Genomic DNA, 21,705 nt, shown 5'->3' with positions numbered 1-21,705 from the left:
GGCAGAGAAAATGAAGCTGATCTTGGAGCAAACTGTAAGGACAGAAAGTAAGAGAGAGCTCATAACGGGCGAGTACGTGTCCAAAGTGCGGCAGAGCCAACCTGGAAGAGCTCCCAGTGGCCAAAGCCACCTGGGGCAAGAAATTAAATAACAATAGTACTGGATTATAAACCAAACAATGAAGCAACTGCCATTGGACTCAAACTGGTATGAATAAATAACTGAATAAATAAAGGAAGGGGGAGAGATACTCTTCCTTGAAGAATAATCCCGCTTAAAAAAAGCAGCAGCAATGGCAGAAGGAGAAGGTCACTGTTAGAAAACGCTCAGTGATCATTTCTACAAACAACATTCACTGATGGGTGTGACAATAAAGGTTCAGGAGAAACCCCTGTTTTCTATTAATTTTTAAAGTTCTTAAAAATCAAACAAAAAAATCAATCTGAAGGTGGGGAACGAGAGGGAAGCCAGGATGGGACCCCTGTTTTGCATAGTCTCAAAATATTTTCCCCCATACATATTTATTCATTAAAAAGAAAAAACAACAGTTCCATGATGGAGTTGGCATCTGGCAAATACCACCTGAACCAAGTGCTCAGCATTTACATGAATCGTAAACCCCCATGGCAGGCAAAGTGCCCCACCCCCACAATCCCTTTCCAAATCCTAATTGCTGAAACCAATGAAGATGTACATGGCAAAAGGAATTTTGCAGATGTAATTAAGGTTGTAGTCCTTGAAATAAATAGATTATCCTGGATTATTTGGATGGGCCCAATCTAATCATATGAGCCCTTAAAAGAAAAGAACTTTCTCCAGCTGGCATCAGAGAAGCGTGACAGAGACCTGGGAGCATGAATGAATAGAGCTCCCAACCACTGCTGGCTGGAAAGAGGATCTGGAGGGGCCAGAGGGGCCAGAGAAATGAATCCCACAGCCACGGGAAATAAATCCTTCAACACCCTGAATGAGCCTGGATGTAGCGTCTCCCCCAGAGCCTCCAGATAAGAGCCAAGCCAGCCAGCACCTTGATTTCAGCCTTGTGAGATTCTAAGCAGAGTAAGAAGCCTCCTGGACTTGGTGTAGAATTGGGAGAGAACAAACGGGTATGGTTTCAAGACACTAAGTTTGTGGTAATTTGTCACACATTAGTATAAAACTAATATACCCACTGCTGTGATCACTGAAGATCCATTCCTCTAGTTTTATAATCGATCTGTGGACTCCCATTAGAAATGGACACACACTGCATGAACCTGTCTGAATCAGATGTCCTGACTCTGAAATGCTATTGCTCCAGAGTCTACAGGCTGCTTTCCTCTCCCTGTGCCCGTTCCTTCTGTGTGGACTCTGACTATGGGTTAACTGTATCTCCTGTACTCTTGACGGCCTGGCATCTGGGGCCTTGTGATTCTGGAGAGGCTGCCCCTCCCAAAGCTAATTAATTCCTGCAGACAGCTAATGACTCCCTTTTGAGTGTGCCTTTCGTATGCAAACCAACCAATCCGGAGCCCCAACTTACCAACTACCTTCTTTATCAAGCTCCCATAGATTGAGCCAATATCCCTCTATTCTAATCACCCAAGGTCAAGTACCAGATGGCTCAGGACAGGCCTTCCACCCCAGGGCTCACTGAACTTGTTTAGACTCACCCATCCTAAACCAGCCTACCCTGCTTCCCCTGCCTGGCTCTGTGTCCCTGCACAGGTATGACAGTCTGTGGCCCATGCTTCCTAGGTCCTTCTGGCTCCTGGCCGACTCTGACTCTACTGCTTCCCCATCTGGCCCGCACAGTCTGGCTCACCCTCTCCTCTTGGGAACTCTGAGCAACAAACTATCTTCCAAATGGCAGTCACCTGATCGCTGGCCTCACCGCACTTAAATAAAAACAAACTATGAGGTACAGTTTAAAACATATTGGTCCCTTAACCACCAGAGCACAGTTGACACCAGGTTTTTACCTAACGCATTATAACAGAAGCACCAGAATCCAGAGCGGCCTTCACAGCCCATCCAAGAGGCGCCTCCTGGAGTCCACATAAGCCTAGGTTAGCAGACTTCCAGGTTGTGGAAAGCAGCTCAACTCCATCCACAGGACTCTCCTGGCCTTCCAAGGCTGACATTCCCTGACCCCCAATTCTTTTGCCTGTGTGAGAGAAGGGGGCCCTTATTTTCACCCTGGGATGGCCCGTCATAGGAACACATAATCCTTCAAGTAGGGAACACTATCCCAATCTCCAGGTGACTCCTATGGCCCAGGTAAGGCAATCGTAACAGCTAATGCTGCATTCTCCCAAAAGCTGAGTTCCTCAGCATTACACCGCACCAGGGGCCGAACCCCAAACTTCTAATCCAATTTCACATTTAGGAAAGAAAATATTGATCTGCCTCATCCAGGGAACAGTCCTGCTAAAGTCATAATACTTTCACTTAACTACAAAGTTCATATAACAAATTAATCAACTCCCCCTTATTCGGATTTATGGTAATTTTAGTGTTTTCTCTGAGGAAAAAAAAGATGGATGCTTTGTATTTGCATATCTAAAGAACCCATTTTAAGAGTGATAAAAACTGCTAGCCACCTCCAAACAGAAGTTTCCCCACTTAGAAGCAAACAAAATGGAAGTTCTTTCTACCAGGCACCCTGTCGACATGCTAAATACAGGTGGCCGGAGAGCCTGGAGCGGCTATTCGGGACAGCTCTTCACTGAACAGCGCCTGTTTTCAGCAGATGGTCTTGCTTAGGAAGAAATTACCACATTCCTGACACGAATTCCCATAGAGGAGTGGCAAGAATCCAACACACACAAAGGAGCTAGCTTACATACCTCACTATACACCCATCAAGTTCGTGTGCGTATCATTGTAATTACCACTTATAAATAGAGGACAGCACTTAGTTTGGGTGAACATTTGGAAATTATTAGTGAAAAGCTCTAGATTTTTAAATGTTTTGCATTTCCTTGTAAGATTTTAGGTACTCACTTAAAATCCTAGTTACATTAGACAAACAAGAGCTTGAACTAATTAAAAGTTTGTATAATCAGATTCAGTTATGACTTTGGATACGTACGATCTAAAATGCAAGCGTATTCCTTCTAAAACTGTGTAATCCGGACCTAATCCTGAGAAAGCGCCAGATCAAACCCAAACTGAGGGGCATCTAACAAAACAACTCTTCAAAAACTGTCAAGGTGTGAAAGAGAATGACCAACTTGGGTTCTGTTCCAGATTAACAGAGACTGACGAGACATCACCGCCAATGGTGATGCATGATCCTGGGTTGATTTCTGGGATAATTGGTGAAATCTAGTTGTCTGTCGATTAGACAATAGTATTTTCTTTATGTTAACTTTCTGATTTTGATCATGTCTGTCCTTTAATTTCAAATGGCTCAGAAAAAATTAATATGCATATGTGTATATAGAGAGAGAAAGGGTAATAAAGCAAATGTAGGAACACGTCAGAATTGGAGTAACCTGGATACATCTGGAATTTTTGACTGCTTACAGTCTTTCTGTAACTATAACATAATTTTGCAATCCACTCGCCCAGGCAGTCTCCTGCTCTGCCGAATAATGAACATGAACTAGCACAGCTGCACACCGGGCAGTGGTCTGCTTTCTGTCTCCTTGATTTGCTCACAAAGCATTAAAAAGTCTTTTCCCCATTTTCTTCCTATTACTTCAGCCACATTCAGGGCTTTATTCCCCTGAGACATTATCTGTTCTTTCCTTTTTCTATCAGCCACAAAACTGAAACAAGCAAACAACCAAAAACCTCTAATTTCTGAGTGTCTGTTCGAGACAAAGCATGAGTGTCTTTCCGTTTACGGTTTCGAGGGAGCACACATTCTTTCAGGATCGGGGCTGTGTTGTTCCATTCGTATTCCCCCCACACAAACCCAGCTGTGCGAAGGGAGGCGCTGTTTCTAGGTAAGAAAAAACGCATTTTCAAATCATGATAAATAATAAAAGAAGAGAGAGAGAAGAAGCCAATAGTGCCATTGATCTGGCTCCAGGAACAGCGGGCTTTAGACTGGAATCTAGGTTAGGGGTGGGAGCCCTTTCCCGGGCTCAGATTTCCAAACATTTGCCAGAACATTCCAGGAGGGCCCTCCACCTTCATCAGAACAACGGTTGGAGTCCTCTATTCTTGTTTTCTCCATCCTTATAGGTGCCCCCCACCTTGGCTGCTACGACAGCAGGTTCCCCCGGGACACACTGAAATGGCCCACACACGAGTGTGCTCTCGCCACTGAGAGACACATCGCAACGTGAAGCGAGACGAAAACCGATGGAGTCCCCTTACCGTGGAGCAGCAGGTGTGTGAAACTGGTTCGCGGCAGTACCAGGTCCCCGGGGGGTTTGAAGCTGCTCAGAGCATGCGGAATATATAGGGAGAGATTATATATCCGGGGTTTTCATTACACAAGGTGTTTTTGATGGGTCCTCAGCCAAGATGCACTTCAAAACAAAAGCTGCACAAAGATGACAAAAAGGCCACACAAAGTTTAAACAAAAGGCTAAAGAAAGACCAAACAAAAGCCAAAGAAAGTTTAAACAAAGAGTGAAACAAAGACAAAAACAAAGGCCAAACAAGGACCAAGACAAAGGGCAAAAGAAAATCTAAACAAAAGCTAAGTTACAACCACATTACACACGGACACACACACACACCGAATCTACACGAAAACCCACATTCTCACATACTCCAGTCTCCCACCTCTCCCGTGCCCCTACCAGTGCTTTGCTCTGTGCAATGCGCACCCGAGTTTCTGTGTGCGTCATGCACGGGGTTATGTGCTCATTATACCCATGTGTAAGGCACATCCTTCTTTTCCCCAAAAAATTTGGGCAAAAAAACTGCATTATACTCAGCAAAATACGGTAACTAACACCCCATGCCAATCCCCTCCCGGAGGCCCTGTCCCCACCCTGCATCAAACCACACCCCAGGCCCAACCACACCACACACCGTTCTGCCAATGAGGCACCCACCACAGCCACCATCCCACCTCCACCACGCTACACAGGAGCCAACCCCACAAGCCATGAACAGAGTTGGAATCACACTGACAAATTCCTCCCTTTGGGATTCTCTTTCCATACCCTACACGGAGTAAGTACCCATCCTCCCTGACAGACCCTACCTACACACACACACATACACTCACACACACACACACACACGCCCCAGACTAACATTCACCTGTGTGCCCTCCCTCAACTTAACAAGAGTACCTCCGTCTAGTTACCACTGAGATGAGATCGGGACAGTTCTATGACAATTACCGTTATATTCACCTTCGTGAAAACTCTAAAAACCATCTATCTCTTAGGGCAGGTGATTTCTGTAAAGTATGAATCATATTTAATTAAACATGACAATATTGGCTTCAGTCTTAGACATGGCATTTTCTTATCATTTTCCTAGAATTTGGGGGTCACACCATTGAGTCCAATAACTGTGCCTCTGTTAAATTTCCTGGTCCTGCGACCCAGTATTTTCTGCTAAATTTCGTTGCATGCGCATAGAACTACGTACTAATGATCGGAAAGATGAAAGGATATTTCTGAAACCTCTCCAAGCAACAGCCGCCTTGCCTCCTTCATCCCCATAGCTCCCTGCACGACGGGGTGACATTAGTGCCAACATTGTCACAGAGTTTCCTTTTAGGCTCTTGTCACAGTACCTGCCAAAAAGAATCATCCTAGAGGACCTTGAGGAGGCAACCTGAGGAAACTGAAAACACCCAATATAAATCTCACTGTGCACTAAGTTAATGGCTAATTAAACAATCTTGATCTGGGTAACGAGTTCTGTAGCCTGCCGGTCGGTTCGCTCCGGCTGTGAGGCCAGTGCCTTCTCTGTGCACCTGGGGGAGGGAGCGGAGCAAGGTGGCTCAGGGCACGGGCCCTGGAGGTCTCGGGCACAGTCACTAAGGCAGCTAAGATGTCACACTGGTTGCAACCGTGCCTGGCACATAGCGCTGCATCAATGTTAGCTATTGTGGTTCTGGCCCTAAAGAAGCTTGCAAAACATTTGTAAGAACACACTTCCTATTTAGAAAACAACTGGAGATGAAGACAGGATTTTTTTTTTTTTTTTGCATTTCATTTTATTTTTTCATTGAATGTACTGGGGTGACATAGATTAATAAAGTTATATAGGTCTCAGGTGTACAAGTCCATAACGCATCCTCTGTTTATTGCACTGTGTTCACCACCCCAAGTCAAGTCTCCTTCCATCACTATTTATCTTCCCTCTCCCCTCCTCCACCCCCCCCACCCTCGTTCCCTCGGGTGAATTCAGGTTATTTAAAAAGTGCAAGATAGAGTGGGGAGATTATAAAGATTCATCTTCACTCAAGGACTCCTCTGCTTTTCAAACCTTTCCACAACGGTCCTTAATGGCAAATTTTGTGAAGTCCCACCTTCAAGGGCATCCAACCTTTTGGCAGCTCTGGGCCACACTGGAAGAAGAGTTGTCTTGGGCCACACACTAAATACATTGCGACATGTAATCGCAAAAAAAATTTCACAATGTTTAAGCAAATTTACGATTTTCTGTTGGGCCACATTCACAGCCATCCCAGGCGGCACGCCCCGAATCTATTCCATAACATATGGAGCGACACACAGTCAAGGCGACCGAAGGTGGCGGTCCCACAGAACACTCACTATACCATTCCTTTCACTCCTATTTAAATGTTGGTGTCTGCCCTTCCCGCAGCGGCAGTCTGTCCCAGAGAGACAGCTTAGGAGGCCACGTCTGAGTCAGTGCCACATCTTTGAACGGCAGCTGTGTGTCCCACAGAGGGCCAGGCCTCCACCTGGACTTGTGGCCAAAAGTAAATAACTCGCTAACATCACAGATAATTTCTCTGCAGCAACGTTGGCTGCAGCTGACAGTCCCCACATGCTGTGTCCCCTCCCAATTCACACATTGCTGACCTAACTCCCAGACCTTACTTAGAAATGGGTCTTTTAAAGGTAATCAAGTGAAAATGAGGTTTTTTGGGAGGGAGCTGAGGGGGGTCACTGATGTCCTTATAAAAAAGGGTCAATTTGGACAGAGACCCTCATAGAGGGGAGACAGTGTGAAGACACAGGGGAAGATGGTCCCTGGCAAGCCAACGAGAGAGATCTGGAGCAGACCCTTCTCTCCAGCCCCCCAAAGGAACAGGCCCTGCAGGCCCCTTGAGCTTAGCCTTCTCTTGGCCTAGAGAACTGCCAGACGAGGGAGTTCTGTCATTGAAGCCACCCAGTGGCACTATGTGGTACTACGTTATGGCGCCCCTGGCAAACTAGTACACGGGTTTCTGTGAATACTATTTTAATTAGTTTTGATTAGTATTTATCCAAATAATACTTGCATCAAATTATAGTTTAAAAGGGTTATGTTGAGAAACAAGAGCCCCCTTTGCCACTTCATCCCACTCCATAATCTCATTCGCCAGAGACAACACGTTTAACTATTTTTAGCTATTTTTTTCTATACTTCTTTCCATACTGTTAAATAATTCACACAAATGGCCATTTATATACTTATTTATTATAAGCTACTGGCTTCCTGTGGAGGATTTACATGGTCTGTCCTCTGCTGTTTGATGGTTAAGCCCGCAAGGGGTGCCGGGGTGTTCCAAGTGCAAGCACAGGGCTCGCTGCCGAGTGGTGTGATGGGCATCCATGCTGGCCTGTACTTGAGCGGACCTCACCATCCAAGTAGCTGAAAGACGATCCCCCAACTGTTCCCTTGCTTCAGGGAAGAGCAATCCACTTCTAGCGCAGCAGGGGTGGGGAAGGTGAGGGAGTCTGAATTCCTTGCTAGCGGTATTCTGTGGTCAGGGTAGACTAGGGACCCACATGGGCGTGTCCCTTTTCTAAGTCCTGCCCATCACCCCGATCTCCAGCTTCTGAGTCTGGAAATTTCTTCGGAAGGGACTTCCAGTGGTCGGAGCAAGGCGGTGCACTGAACCCGAGAAATCTATTCAGGATGGGCAGCTTCCCCAGGCCTCAGCCCCGTTCCCCGCTCTACCTGGCACTCCCTGGCACTCCAAGTGTGGCACTCTAGGTCGTTTCAACGCACACTTTTCACATGCTTTTCTCAGGCATCGCCTGTGCAAGGATCTAAACAGGAACTTCCTCCACTCTGCCAGGTCAATTACTGTCTTCGGTGTTTCCTTTTCTTTGGGGGTTAAAGCTTTTTAAAATATTCTCGCCCTGCCCAGTGTGGCTCATTTGGTTGGAGCATTGTCCCATAACCCAAAAGTTGCAGGTTTGATTTCCAATCAGGGCACATACCTAGGTTGTGGGTTCAATCCCCTGTCCGGGCTCTGACAATTCCCCCATCCGGGTGCATGCATCCCAGGCACATACGGGAGAGAACCAATCGATGTCTCTCTCTCTCACTTCGATGTTCCTCTCTCCCCCTTCCTCTCTCTCTAAAAGCAATGGGGAAAAAAAAATGTGTCCTCAGGTGAGGATAAAAATAATAAAAGAATTCTCTTCTGCCCCTGTATTTTTAATTCTTTGCCTTTTAAACATATTTTACTGCTATAATTTCAGTAGTTTTTGGAAGAGTAGAAAAAATAAGCATGTGTCACTCACCTGCCACTTTTAACCAAAAACACAGTAATTGTTTTTATTGAAATATAATTCATACATGTACCACAAAACTCAAAATTTTAAAGTGTAAAACATAGAGATTTTAAAATATATTTAAGGGTTGTGGAAGCATTACCACTAATTCCGTAACATTTTCATCACTTTAAAAATAAATACAAAAAAAGTAAATCAATATTCATTTGCAGCGAAACATTATAGTATTTTATATGCGCTCAGGGAGCGACTCAAGCATGAGAAAGTGCTGGAGGGTGTGTTACAGAGATTGTTTTGTTATGGAGATTACTGAAAACTAGTCGTTCACAGAGGAGACACCAGAGAGATAAAGCCATCTCCATTATTTCACCTAAAAGCATAAAAGTACATGAAGTCATATCCACAATTACTATCTACCTAACAAAAGTGTGACAAACTATGTGCTGTCAAAATTGGGTTTTGATTAGAAAGATAAAAAAAAAAAAAAAACAGGCCAAAGATTTTCAGATTCCTAACAACGCTATTTATGCTATAGAAATATGAAAAATGTGAGTTTTATACATACCTATAAGAACATTTATTTCAAAGCATAGAGTGAATTGGTTGATCAAATAGGAAACAAACTGAAGTGGTTTTCATTGGCCTTTCATTGTTCACTTTCTGAGCCAGTCCGTCTCCTCCGAGACTTCGACTTGATCTTCCTGATTTTTAGCTGCACAGACCCTAACTTTGGTAAACAGAGGAATACAACACCAGCTGAGCTGCCAGCGGCTCACACAAAGCTGCACTGTGCTCCCAGGCTCCACACCCAGCCTGTCCCCACTCTGTCTCTCTGTCCCTGTCTCTCATGCTTGAGTCCAGCCACAATTGTGTTCTGGCCAGGGGTGACCTGTGATGTACATTGTGTTCCTTAAGGGACTGAATTTTATCCAACTTGCTGTGTTAAAATTCACTCTTTAGGTGACACGCTTCTCCCATTCAACTTTCCGGGCCCAACTCCCAGATTTTCCCTGTTGTACTACTACTGTTAGAGACGGAAAGTGGATAGATATAGCATAGCAAGATATAAGAATTCTAGCAAGGAGAGAGACTCAGAACAAGAATGTATCGATGTTCTGTGTTAAAGAAAACCACAGCTGGACAGTAATTAAAGTGTTAAACACAGGCTTCCTTCGGGAGCTATTGCAATAGGAGGGAAAAGACTTCAGTGTCACACAGGGCTGTTCCAAATACAACAGGGACTGGGGATTTATAGCCCAGGTTGAGGGAGTCCGTGCATGGAAAATTACTAAGAGGAAATACCAGGGGTAATGAATGACTTCCGGCTAAATCGTCCAGACTGGATTCTTGCTGAAGTCGGAGCTGGGAGGTGCTGGGGGGGGGGGGGGGGAATCAGACATCACCTGGGGAGGAGCGGGGATGAGGAAGTTGGTCAGGTATCAGGGGTAGGGGTTCTTGCTGAAATGACAAAGCTAGACTCTTGTTAACATGGGATGACACGAAGGCAGACTAAAGTCCCGAGGTCGAAGCCCAGCTGGGAAAAGGCTTCAGAGGAGCCTGACCGAAGTCGGTCGAGGAGGGTCACGGTCAGATGTCGACATGTTGCTGTGGGGGAGCCCTGATTCGATTACTCATCAGGCCAGAAACAAGAAACACACACAATGAAGGAGGACCCAACATTAATGGAAACGACCTTCAAAAGATGAGAACTTTTTAAAATCCTTACCCGAGGGTATATTTTACAGAGGAAAAGAGGTGAATCAATGTATAAAACATCAGTCAGTTGCCTCCCACATGCACCCCAAGCAGGGACCAAACCCACAACCTAGGCAAGTGCCCTGACCAGGAATCGAAGCCACAACTCTTTGATGGATGGGATGATGCTTCGCCCAGCCACCCGGTCAGGTCAGAACTATCTTTAACTCTATGCTAACAGCCAGGCGGAAGTCAATCTGTACTAACAGGATGTATTTCCCACAGATAAACCATCAGTTTCCTGTTCCTTGTTTCCTGAACGGCCTCCTCCAACCCAAAACATGCTAACAAATGAGCTTTGCATCTCTGGGTTCTTGTGCCCAGCCTCCTCCCTTCCTTCAGCCCCCTCCCCCTGCTCAGCCATGCTTGTTCCAGAAATGACTGTTGTTGCCGACCACTCGCACCGTGGGTTAGAGCCCCAAGCACACAGCAGCTTTGAAGGAACATGGCAGATTCAACCAGACTTACTCCCGCACACTGCCGGTGGCCGACTTGCTGATGCTTGAGCCTGTGCGGTCCCCTCACTCCCTGCACCACTGGAAGGGGCCCTGAGAATGTTGTCACAGGGACATTTTATAAATTTCCCAAGGGCAAAATGAGTGAATCGATGTAAATCATTAAAGGTCTTCAAACCCCAGACCCACCCTACTTAATTCCTCCATTCTCATTTGAGACATCAGTAGAGCCACATTTTTAATAGAATTAAAACACAAAGGAAATGGCAAATACTGGGATTATGTACTACAGGAAATTTTTATGCACTTGCATAACTCCCTCCCAGAACCTATAAACAAGCTGACCAGACGACAGGAGACAGATGTCTCTCAATATTGGGGAAGGCTGTGGCCTCTTCAGTGGGTCCAGGACTGAAGACTATATCCCACCTGTGCTCAAGGCGGGTCTTCAATGACAGCTGTCACTCACACATCAGCCACACAACTGGCCAATAAATAGCGGGGCTGCCAAGGAGCACCAGTTTACTTCAGAATCTGAACTGGACAGAGTTTACCAATACAGCTGTTAATATAAGCTCTTGGGGAAATATTTCTAGGGCTATATTCACGTCTATTTTCAGAACAGAGTATCCTCACACTAAAAGGGAGCTCAGGGAAACACCCACGTGAAATGCCTACAGTGACTTTTTTACTGACGTCAAGACCTGAGATAATCCCAGACACCTTGATCTGGGATAAAAACGGAAATACGTGAACACGACTTTTAGAAACTGTTTATTTTCCATCAACCTCATTTCCATCCTGGTAAGAGTGTGCGGAAGACCAGCTTAAGACCACTCAGTGGTTGTTCCTACCCACTCCGTGGCCTGCGCAGTGGGGGCTGCAGACCAGTCTTCAGTGGCAGGCTGAGCGCTCCAGTCTTCTGTTAAGAAAATGCGAAAAAAAAAAAAGCACCCATCAGTTCTGTTCCTGTGGTGTGTTTGTCACCCCACCATCATCAGCAATCTGCCTGCGTTCTACCAGACACAAATTTCAAGGACAGCCCAAGAGCAGATCAATTCAAACGTACCCGCATTCAACCTGTCAAGTTATTAGCACAGGTATAACATACAGGACGGACCTTTTAATACAGCCGAGATCATTCGCATTAGATTACACAGACGCCCCAACCCACCAGGCTGACGGGCCAGCCACAGTACATACCAGTAGGGAACTGCTGAATAGGCACAGAGGGCACCTGCACGCCTTCCGACCAGTCTGCCACCTCGGGCTGAGCAGCGGTGAACTCGGGAGCGGGAGCTGTCCATTCACCCTGAAACTCCTCCTTGGTCACAGCCTTCTCAGCAGCGGCCTGCTCTTCCTTCTCAATCTGGTTTAAGAAAGAAATAAGAGTTTAGAGGGACCAGCAAATTTTAATTCCCAGCAGCACAGACCAAGGTGTCTACTTTGCTTATGTGACCATAAGCCTTTGTGGAGGAAGCTCACCTCTTCAGGGTCTCTGTAGAAGTAGAGATCAGGCATGACCTCCCACGGGTGCTCGCGGGAGATGGTGCCGCGCATGCGCAGAACTTCCCGGGCCAGCATCCACCACATCAGACCCACTGAGTGAGCCCCCTGCAAGAGTGCCAGAATATTAGAAAGGGACACCTGGTCACCCCCAAATAAGAGCCTCTCGGTTCCACCTAACCTGCCCCCGCATCATCCAGGTCCTTGGAACCAAGAGAATAGACATGCCTCTCGGTATAAAAGTATTTATAGCAAGAAAGGTTGTTCCAGTCATCAGTGGTTCTCAACCTTCATTGGCTGAGATTTTAGAAAGAACTACTGTCAAGCCTCCACCCTAAGCAACAAATGCAATACCCCCGGGGACCAGTGCCTGGACATTGGCTTTTTTGTTTTACATCTCTGGGTGATTCTTATGTGCAACCAGGGTTTTGAGACCAGTGACAAACCGGACCAGCTCGAACCACAAGTAACCCACCTTTTTAGGATCTTACAGCAGGCTTCATCAAGCCGGTCTGAAAACAGAAAGGCCAAGCAATGCCTGAGAGGCCCAAGTAGAGCAAGAAAAAGAGAGAAAAGCAGGAGGAAACACCATTTTTCAAATGTTTTCACCTATTCTTGAAGCTCTCATACACTCACATCGCACTTGTAGCAAGGACTACTATCAAACTCCACTCATGGGGCCAGAGACCCTCGTGGTGTTAGCGAAAACCTTGCCCCTCGTGTAGCACACTACCTACACTTGTGAGTCCATCGGCCACCAGTGGCCTCGACTCCAAGCTCTAACAATGTGCAGAGGCATGCCCAGCTGTTTCTGGAGCGCTCATTCGCGAGATCTAGTGTAGATCAAACAGCAGTTACCTTGTTGTTGCAAGGGATGGCGATGTCCACGTAGCGCAGAGGAGAGTCTGTGTTACACAGAGCAATGGTGGGCAGGTTAACATAGGACGCCTCGGTGAGAGGCTGGTGGTCAGCCCTGGGGTCGGTGACCACCAGAAGTCTTGGCTCCCGGAAGGCTGCCTGGATCTGGTTAGTGAAGGTGCCGGGAGTGAAGCGGCCGGCAATGGGTGTGGCTCCAGTGGCAGCAGCGAACTTCAGCACAGCTCTCTTGGAAATCAACATTAAAAGTTAGCGGTGCCCTCAGAGACAGAGCCACAGACCTCTCCAGGGGTAAATGTGCCGGCAGTCCCCTAACCACACGAAGCAGCCCATGTAGTCAGAACCCCCAAGCATCCCTTCCTCAAAAGTGAAAGCATCAAATTACAGTAATTCCTCTGTCCTCCATGTTACCTGAGAAGTACAAACAAAACTAGAGCCAAAAAAACATGCAAAATCATATTCCCACCCTGACCTCCCTCTGGTGCCTTGGCTCACAGGCTTCCTTGCTGCTGGGGGATGGAGCCACACTGTGGTACCTGACTTGTGGTACCAAGTAGGCCACTTGGTGAGTGACCCGGGCAAGTTACTCATGTGCCTCCAAGTTCCTCAAAGGGTTAGAAAATTCAGTGAACCAATACAACAGTGCGTGGTAACTGTAAACAGCAAGCACTTCCAGCCTCTGGTCAAATGACCTCACAGCTACTCCGCATAAAGCAGAATTACACCCAGCCCTCTTTACCTTCCCTCACCTTTTTCTTCCCTAAAACACAGGCTGGCTCTTTTCCTGCTATATCCCAAGCATCTACTACCACTGCCTAGATCAATCTAGAAGCTCTGCATTTTTGCTGAGGGAAGTGCGAGTGGTCACTAAGCTTGTTCCAGAGCAGTGTCCTGCTTCTACCACGCACCAAACTGAAGGGGCCCGACCACAAGCCAGCCTCTGGAGAACAACCAACACCCCGCCCCCCCAGCAGTCCGTAAGTTAATGGGACCTTGTGTTGCTGTCAACCTGAGCAATGAAATACAAAAGGATTCTCCCACATGAATTTAAAAGCTCTGTTCAAATCCAAGTCACAAAAATAAAATTAAAAATCCAAGTCATTTGTTTTTTTTAAATCAGAAAGAGGGTGAATGGAATAATTGTTGGAGCTCTTTATAAATCAATTATTATGAAACCCATGAGTTTTCTCAAAGAAAGAGTACAAAGAAGTGTCAAAATAGAAGCAGGGCAGAAGAGACAAGGTATTTTTAATCTCACCTGCCCTTTTAAAAAAGCAGTTTTTCGTTGAAGTTGGTGAAGACTCCTACTCTTGCCAATGGGACTTGGATGAGACTAGTACCACACTCAAGAGAAAACCTTTTTGAAAACCTTCACGGCTGACAACAAGTTTTTGACCCAGTACTTCACTTAATGTAAAAAAAAATCTGATTACGGTAACACGTGATAAGCCATTTTAACAGGGTTATTTCTTGGTATTTAGTGGAACAAGCACATATGTGACATGAAAAGGAAGCTTAGCATACCGTCAGGGGTCAAGTGGTGCATATACTGAAAATGTCAAGTATTGGCAATTCAACATTTCCACAGAGAAGTTATCTTGACACCCTTCTACACACTCCAAAATGCCCATACACTTTATTTTTTGTAATGAAAGCCAAGCATCTTGCTCCACAAACCTGGCCGGTGTTCCTGGACGAAATGACACTGACATCAGCAGGATTTTCAATGGCAACGATGGCGCGAGCTGCCAGCAGGAGCTTCTCCCAGGTCCTCTTCAGATTTATGATGTAAATGCCTAGCGACAGAACAGGCTTTAGCCCCTGACCTAGCTCTGCGCGTGGACATTCTTCTACCAGCCGAATGTGGCAGAGAGCACTATCGAACTCCAGTCATAGAGACAAGCTCTACTGGGGGCAGCAAACACCCTGCCGTCAATATAGCACACTTCCGACACTCAGAAGGTCACTGGCCAAGACCGGCCTCCACCCTGAGCTTTAATAGTGTGCGGCCTTCACTCAGCAGGCCAAGTGCATCTTCTTCTTTCCCTGCAGTAACCGTCCGTCAGGCCCCCATTTGGATTCCTGCAAGATGTTGCCTACTTCCTGGCCTCTCATCACTCTTTCTACCAAATTCACCCCAAAACGCCTTTACAGCACCCTACCCCCAGGCTCAACCCTTCCATGGCTCTATCTCTGCCCACCATCCATACTCTTATGGCAACTCCTCTTCCCCCATGTATTCCCACCTCCCGCTCCACTTCCCTCAGAACTCAGCTCCACAAACCTGTATCGGTACCTGTGAATATAAGGAACTATGGGAGGGAAGATACAGGGAACCCAGCTCACCAGCTTCCTCATCATCTTCCTCTCTCACATCGCCTTAGTGACCCACCGGAGTCCCATATATAACCTAGCAAATGCCACACTCTTCCCATGGAGCCCAGAACACTTTCAGTGTTAAAGCCTGTTTCCCATCAAGGGACCTGGTGTCATTTATTACTTAGTAGAGAGCCCTCCAAGGCAGACTCAGTAATTTCTTCACCCAGCACTACCCATTCTAACAGGAGGTTCACAATTTGTCGCGAAAGCTGGAATTGGAAGGAAAAAAAAAAGCTATAGCAATGACTGACCATCACTTTTCCTTTTGTAGATGTACTGTTCCATTTGAAAGTCAAGGTTGGTGCCACCTAAGTGGGTTCCTGCCGCAAGGAATTTGAGGACATCCTCCTCCTTCATTTGCAGGACATCAAGGCCTCCGGACATTGTGAAAGTTTCCCTTTAAGTTACGTGGGAACCTGAAAAACAATAGGTAACAATCTAGTCCTTTCCGTGCCAGCGGGTAAGGGAACAGGTGCACGCTCTGCTAGGTTGCACTTAAGAGTTTAGTGGGATGAGACGTAATTGCACAGACTACGCTACACACGACTGCAGCAAATCTTGCTGAGGAGAAAGCATGGGGATGGGCAAACCAGGTACTAAACGAAATGAAAATAGTGTATTGAGACTTAAGACTTCTTAAGGTACCCAGGAGTTAAGCTGAAGTTACAGATGAACAAAGAAAACCGCCAGCTGTGAGAACAGCCACGTTGGAGCACATAAGATGAGCAAAGAGAGAGGAGATGGGAGCAGGTTTATATATATTCAAAGAGAATGCAGGTGGGCACGTCGGATTTAAGTCTCCCTGCATTCCCAACTGGTTTTCCTCAAACGCTGCCAAGGACCTTAACACCAACCGGAAAAATCCACAAGCAGTGGCGCCTGGGCCTCTGGGTTCACTGCGCCAGTGTCGGGGTCCTGAGCGACCGCAGCGCGGTGCATTCGCCCCCTCCCTCCAGCTGGCGAACTGAACCCGCACTCACCACCAGTTTGCACCGCACCTGGGCTCGAGAGCGACCTCCCACCGCTCGTAGGGCATTGTGGGAACCTGCAGGCCCACACTGGCCACGTGCAGGCCGCGGACCCGCGGCAGGGCGCAGCGATCCCTGCCAGACCCACCCTGTCTGCAGGCCTTCATCCCCGGTCCCCGCACCCCTGGCTCGAGCAGGAAGTTAGTTCAAGCGGCCCTGCGGGACCCTGGGGAACCCCACATGGGACTCACCGAGAACAACGCCGTACGGGCCCTCGCCTTGGTAGCGCGGAAAAAGACTGGACGGCGGAAATGACGTATTTATATACCCCACCACCAGCCAATGACGGCAAAAGCCGAGCGGAAAGAGGGCGGAGCCCAAGGGAGTGTTGCGGGGCGGGCCTTCTCCTTCTAGGAGGCGGGCTTTTGGGAGCGCGGCCTGCAGGGGCGTCGGGGTGCTCGCTGGGCGGTGCGCATCTCCGGAGCCGGCCAGCTCTTGGACTTCCTACGGTAATCGGGTGCTGGACGCGATTCTGAAGCCAGCCAGCCAATCAGGTTCCAGCTCTTTCCCAGGCTTCAGTACTGACTTGTGAACTTGAGCTAGTCCCTCACCCAAGCTCCTGGACCGCGTAACTCTAAGTGTTTGATGTACAAAAGCTGCAGAAATTGTTTTCGTTTTGGGGAGGACAATTTAGCAAAACGTAATTCAGATTCTAAAAGTTCACTGATGGGAAGTTTTCCTGAAAGATAAAAATGACGAGACTGCACAGATTCGTGAGATTTGTGTGTGTGTGTGTGTGTGTGCTTAAAAAATTGCCACATCCGCCCTGACTGGTGTGGCTCAGCGGGTTGGTCCGATAAAGGGAAAGATCGCAGTTTAGTTTCCCAGGCCAACGTTGCAACCAATCATGTTTCCCTCTCTTTCTCCTTCCCCTCCCCTCTCTAAAAATAAATAAACAAAATCTTTGTTTTTCATTGCAGTATCATCCATCAATAGGTTAGTTAATAAAAATTTATTCCATCGACACTATACAACCATTAAAAATAATTAAAATTCTATGGTACAAAAGAGAATCAGAGGATGAGGGCGATTATTTTCAAAAATTGAAACTATACATTAAAAGAGTTTTGTAAATAGCCAAATTATTAATAATTATACAGTAGGTTTCAAACCTGGCTGCACTTAGAATCATTCACAGAGATTTGAAACACGCCCAACTCCAAACCACGAAAATCTGGTTTTTAAAAATAGCTCCTGAGACCCCTGGCCCAGTAGCTCAGTTGGTTAGAGGATCGCCCCTATACGCCAAGGTTTGCAGCTCCATCCTGGCCAGGGCACATACGAGAAGCAATCAATGAATGCATGAATCGATGGAACACAGATCAATGTTTTTCTCTCTCTAAAATCAGTAAGTTTAAAAAAGAAGAGCTCCTGAGATTTTAATGTACAGCCAAGGTGAGAACCACCGATACACAAATACAGAAACTCGGTGGGTTATTTCCTCATTTTTCAGGATTTTTGAAATCTTCTATGAGGAACACAGGTTGCTCTGAAGTTGAAGCAAAAGCCCACTGCTTTTAAACAGAACTGACAGAAGAAAAGGAGTAAACTTAGGGGCATGGCTTTCAGCACTCGGAGAAACGGCTGGAAGTATCTCGAGACATTTTGGTGCTCACGGAAGGCGCAAGACTGAGAAATAGCTATATGGCAATGGAACGGCTGGGTTTTAAGGACAGTTTTCTGTCACTGCAGGACTGCCCTGGAGGCCTTCTGGACACTCAGAAACTGCCCCCCGCACCCCGTGGTCTGAAGGATAGCTTCCATGTTGTAACAGCCGGGACACTGCACTGTAATTATGCTTCAGTGTTTGCTTCTCCACAAGATGCTAAGATTTTCCCCACAAAATAACTTTGTCCTTGACAACTGATCCTCGTGGTGAAAATTCTTGGCAAGGAAGTGAGAAGGTCCGAAGCCAGAAAGTGTACTGTGGTGACAGTAAGGTAAGTCCGGGTGACGACCCCTTACTGAAGAGGCACTTGTCAAAAAGCGGCTGCAGCTCCCGCCCTGTGTCCTCCCCACAAGTCTGCAGCCTCCCGGGCCTCTGCACAAGTTTCTCCAGCATTTTTTATTCATGTCCATTGCTGATGAACAAACATCTCAGAGCCTTCCTTTTGCAAATTTTGGTTTCTAAGGTTTGTATTTAAAAATCAGCTAAATAAAAACTGGGCTTAAAATTTTTTTCAAATATAAAATTTTGCTAGGGACCGTAGTGTTTGGGAGTACACTGCACACGGCATTGCGTGGCTAGGAGAGCCCCGTTCTGATTGGAAGCTGAGGGAATATGAGGCACCTACCTGGCCCCAGGCATCAAGTTCATCTTGGGCATCTTCCCACCTCTTTCTAATCAGACTTCCTTCTTGCGCCTCTTCACCTGTTTGTCTGATACCTAATTGCCCAACAGTCCTCTCCATGAACCTTATCTGTAGTGGGCTGAACAATGTTCCAAAATCAATTTTCCCTCCCTTGCTCTGAAGCTCTCATCCCTCAGTTAAATGGTGTGCCCCTTCTGCCCACCGAAAGCATTCTATCTGTATGACTTTCCCCCCTCACTTCACACTCCGTGTCTTGTGCTAGCTCCCGCCTTGGACTCCCAGCTGCACTACGTGCTGACTGTGACTAAGAACAAGTCGCTTAACCGCTCCCAGGAAATAACAGGTGTTGATCATTCAGCTGCTGCCAACCCCTGGAAGGAGCTCCCGGGCCTGGAAACCTTCTAAATGCAAGTGAGTGGGAAGGCTCACCTGATGTTCGTAATTTATGAACCAAGGAAACATTTTAATGCTCTATACAAAAATTAAAGTTATGTATCGATACCAAACATCAGAACTCAAATGGTTAAAAATTAAATTACACGTATGTATGCTTAAGAAATCACATTAACCACCCGACACCATGCTGGGCGCGGGTAGCGCGGGACTCGCATGGTGACTGCGAGCCAAGACACAGGTATGGCTGTGGGGTTCAAGGGGCCACTCCCTGACCCTGGCGCACCCAGGTGGCACGCCTCGCTCTGGGGACCGGCAGCCCCCCATGGGGCGGGGCCTGCGCTGGCGTCAGCTCAGCTTGTCCACTGCTGTGGTCAGGGAGTCAGCGCCCCACCCGCCGCAGCCCTACCTACGCCTCGTAGGTTGGACAAGCCCATTGGAACCTGGCTGCAGTATTTGCCTTGTACCTGGAGCATTGGTTTGGCAGCCGAACCGGGTGGTTTTCCAGATTGGTACATGTTATCCCTCTTTGGCACTGGCGCTATTCTGACAGGTAGAGCAGGCTGTACCATTACTGACCTGTGGGGCCAGGACGACGATAAAAAGGTTACAAGAACAGGAAGTCGCCCAATAGCTGCTGGAGACATTTCAATTTTCCAGTCGGTCGTTTTTCTCGGGGGAATAGCTGACCCTGGCACGGGGTATTCTTCTGTGTCTGAATTACTACAGTATAGCTCTTGGCACAGCACCCCTACTTCTTGTCATCACCTACCCACTAATGAAAAGAATTACCTACTGGCCTCAGTTAGCCTTGGTAAATAAAAGAAGAACCTACAGATACTCCAAGAAAATGATGAGAGCCTGACTGGGTTCACTTTTAATTGGGGAGCATTAATTGGGTGGTCTGCTGTCAAGGGCTCCTGTGACCTGTCAGTTTGCCTGCCTCTCTCTTTTTCTGGAATCATGTGGACTCTAATATATGATACTATCTATGTCTATCAGGACACAAGAGTCGATGTCCTGATTGGTCTTAAGTCCATGGCCTTGAGAAAGCCAAGCAGTGGCTTAGTAGCTTCAGTGTAACAATGCTGGGGGCACTCAGCCTGGTGGGAGTGACAGCTGGTCAGACCGCCCCCTACTGTGCTGCTCTGGCTGCTGTCGGAGCCCATCACCAGGTTTACACCCTAGACATCCACAGACCTGAGGATTGTTGGCATAAACTTACCTCCAACCGAACCATCGGGCTAATAGTTTTTTTAGGAATTATCCTTGGGAACTTGCGCAGAGAAAAGAAGACAGATGGAACAAAGAAAAATATAGATAGTAGAGTAGAAAATTAGCAAATGAAATTTATGTAGGAGTTTTTAAATCAAACTTTTACAAAACACTCTCAGGTGATGTTTTGACATAATTAGATTTGAATAAGAATCTTAACTATGTTAAAGAATTAAGAATCAGAAGATGAAAGCTTCGAGCGTATTGTATATTTGCCAGAATTTTAGTTCAAGTATTTACCAGCAAAATTCTTCCTGTCCCAGAAACCTGGTACTCTTCAGGATCTGAGGTGACCTGGAGTGTTTAAGTTGATGTGTTCTGCTCGTTGTAATTCTGATCTGTAGTTATGGGAATTGTATGAGTTCTGGCACTTTCAAAGAAACTGACATGTATTTCATCTAAATGAATGAATATGGAAAAATGGACTGTCTTTTTAGGGAAAAATAAAAGCTGCCACAGGAAAAAAAAAGTCACATTAACCAAAAAGGATGTGACTATCCCTGAAATAGAGATAGGCCTGGGAATTCTGGGTTGCTTCCGTCTTCACAGCATTCTCACACCTGCGTCCTCACACAGGCCCAGCGGTCTTATGCAACTGCCACCTTGAACCTCTGGGTTTATGAACAGTCACATCTGCAGGACGTTCATGGCCAAGTCCTTTTAGACTTCAGAGTTTACTGAGGTCCAGTGGGATGAGTTAGTTCTCAACCAGCTGAGCCAAATGTGCTTTCATACAGATGCAGAAGCTGAGGTCCAAACGCAGTCCACGTTACATAAGAACATAATTACAATTAAAACTCACGTTCAGTCCCCAGTCTTACTTTAAAAACGCCGGTCTACACACAGGTTCTCTTTACAGTGGGTTGGGACCCAAGCTGCACCCTGAAGAACGCATGGCATAGAGAGAGTACATGGTGCAGAGAGGACTTAGCTGCACGGGGAGGAACAGAGTGTTCTAGGCAGAAACCAGCAGGTCGAAGGCATTGAGGCAGCAGGGAGAAAGCTGGAGAACAGGCGCACTGAAAACATGAACACATCAAGGGCGCAAAGTACCTGCAGAGATATGCAGGTAAGACTTGAGGATGGCTTATGAGGTCAAAAAGGAGGTCAATCTGGCTGCAGA

The 21,705-nt window shown here is 46.7% G+C and overlaps 2 protein-coding genes, 2 non-coding genes and 1 pseudogene across 6 annotated transcripts in view; 1 reads left to right on the top strand and 4 right to left on the bottom strand.

Moving 5' to 3' along the window:
* MOBP (myelin associated oligodendrocyte basic protein) overlaps nt 1-4,409 on the bottom strand; it is a 38,962-nt gene extending 34,553 nt beyond the window's left edge. For both annotated transcript variants that reach the window (XR_006656291.2, XM_053930364.1), the window contains exon 1: nt 4,312-4,409. The gene's annotated coding sequence lies outside the window, so the exon portion shown is untranslated. The remainder of the gene's footprint in view (nt 1-4,311) is intronic.
* Nucleotides 4,410-11,574: 7,165 nt separating this feature from the next.
* RPSA (ribosomal protein SA) lies at nt 11,575-16,870 on the bottom strand. 2 transcript variants are annotated; one of them, XM_024565777.3, is made up of 7 exons: nt 16,794-16,870; nt 15,826-15,990; nt 14,873-14,991; nt 13,178-13,423; nt 12,299-12,427; nt 12,017-12,182; nt 11,575-11,735 (listed from the first exon to the last, which is right to left on the bottom strand). In XM_024565777.3, the coding sequence occupies exons 2-7, from the start codon at nt 15,956-15,958 to the stop codon at nt 11,641-11,643; spliced, it is 888 nt and encodes a 295-aa protein (XP_024421545.1). In that variant the 5' UTR covers nt 15,959-15,990; nt 16,794-16,870; the 3' UTR covers nt 11,575-11,640. The 2 variants fall into 2 exon arrangements, with proteins under 2 accessions (XP_024421545.1, XP_045055627.1); XM_045199692.2 differs by having other exon boundaries at nt 11,575-11,732.
* LOC112310018 (small nucleolar RNA SNORA62/SNORA6 family) lies at nt 12,961-13,113 on the bottom strand. Its single transcript, XR_002975337.1, has one exon. It is a non-coding gene; the product is annotated as a small nucleolar RNA SNORA62/SNORA6 family (small nucleolar RNA).
* LOC112310019 (small nucleolar RNA SNORA62/SNORA6 family) lies at nt 15,055-15,205 on the bottom strand. The gene has a single exon (XR_002975338.1). It is a non-coding gene; the product is annotated as a small nucleolar RNA SNORA62/SNORA6 family (small nucleolar RNA).
* A 2,624-nt stretch (nt 16,871-19,494) lies between the features above and the next one.
* Nucleotides 19,495-21,485, top strand: LOC112309580 (4-hydroxybenzoate polyprenyltransferase, mitochondrial-like; annotated as a pseudogene).
* The last annotated feature ends 220 nt before the right edge of the window (nt 21,486-21,705 follow it).

This window comes from Desmodus rotundus, chromosome 8, assembly GCF_022682495.2.
Source record: "Desmodus rotundus isolate HL8 chromosome 8, HLdesRot8A.1, whole genome shotgun sequence".
Lineage (NCBI taxonomy): Eukaryota > Metazoa > Chordata > Mammalia > Chiroptera > Phyllostomidae > Desmodus > Desmodus rotundus.
The sequence above is the reverse complement of the archived record's forward strand: the minus strand, read 5'-3'. Positions and strand labels throughout refer to the sequence as shown.

Bases quoted from the DNA above. Each gene is read 5' to 3' on its own strand.
- RPSA (XM_024565777.3), bottom strand. From the start codon at position 15,958: ATGTCCGGAGGCCTTGATGTCCTGCAAATGAAGGAGGAGGATGTCCTC. The intron at 12,428-13,177 runs GTAACTGCTGTT...GCACTCTTGCAG, and splicing joins CCATCCCTTGCAACAACAAG to GGGGCTCACTCAGTGGGTCT. The intron at 12,183-12,298 runs GTGAGCTTCCTC...TTCTTAAACCAG, and splicing joins TCTACAGAGACCCTGAAGAG to ATTGAGAAGGAAGAGCAGGC.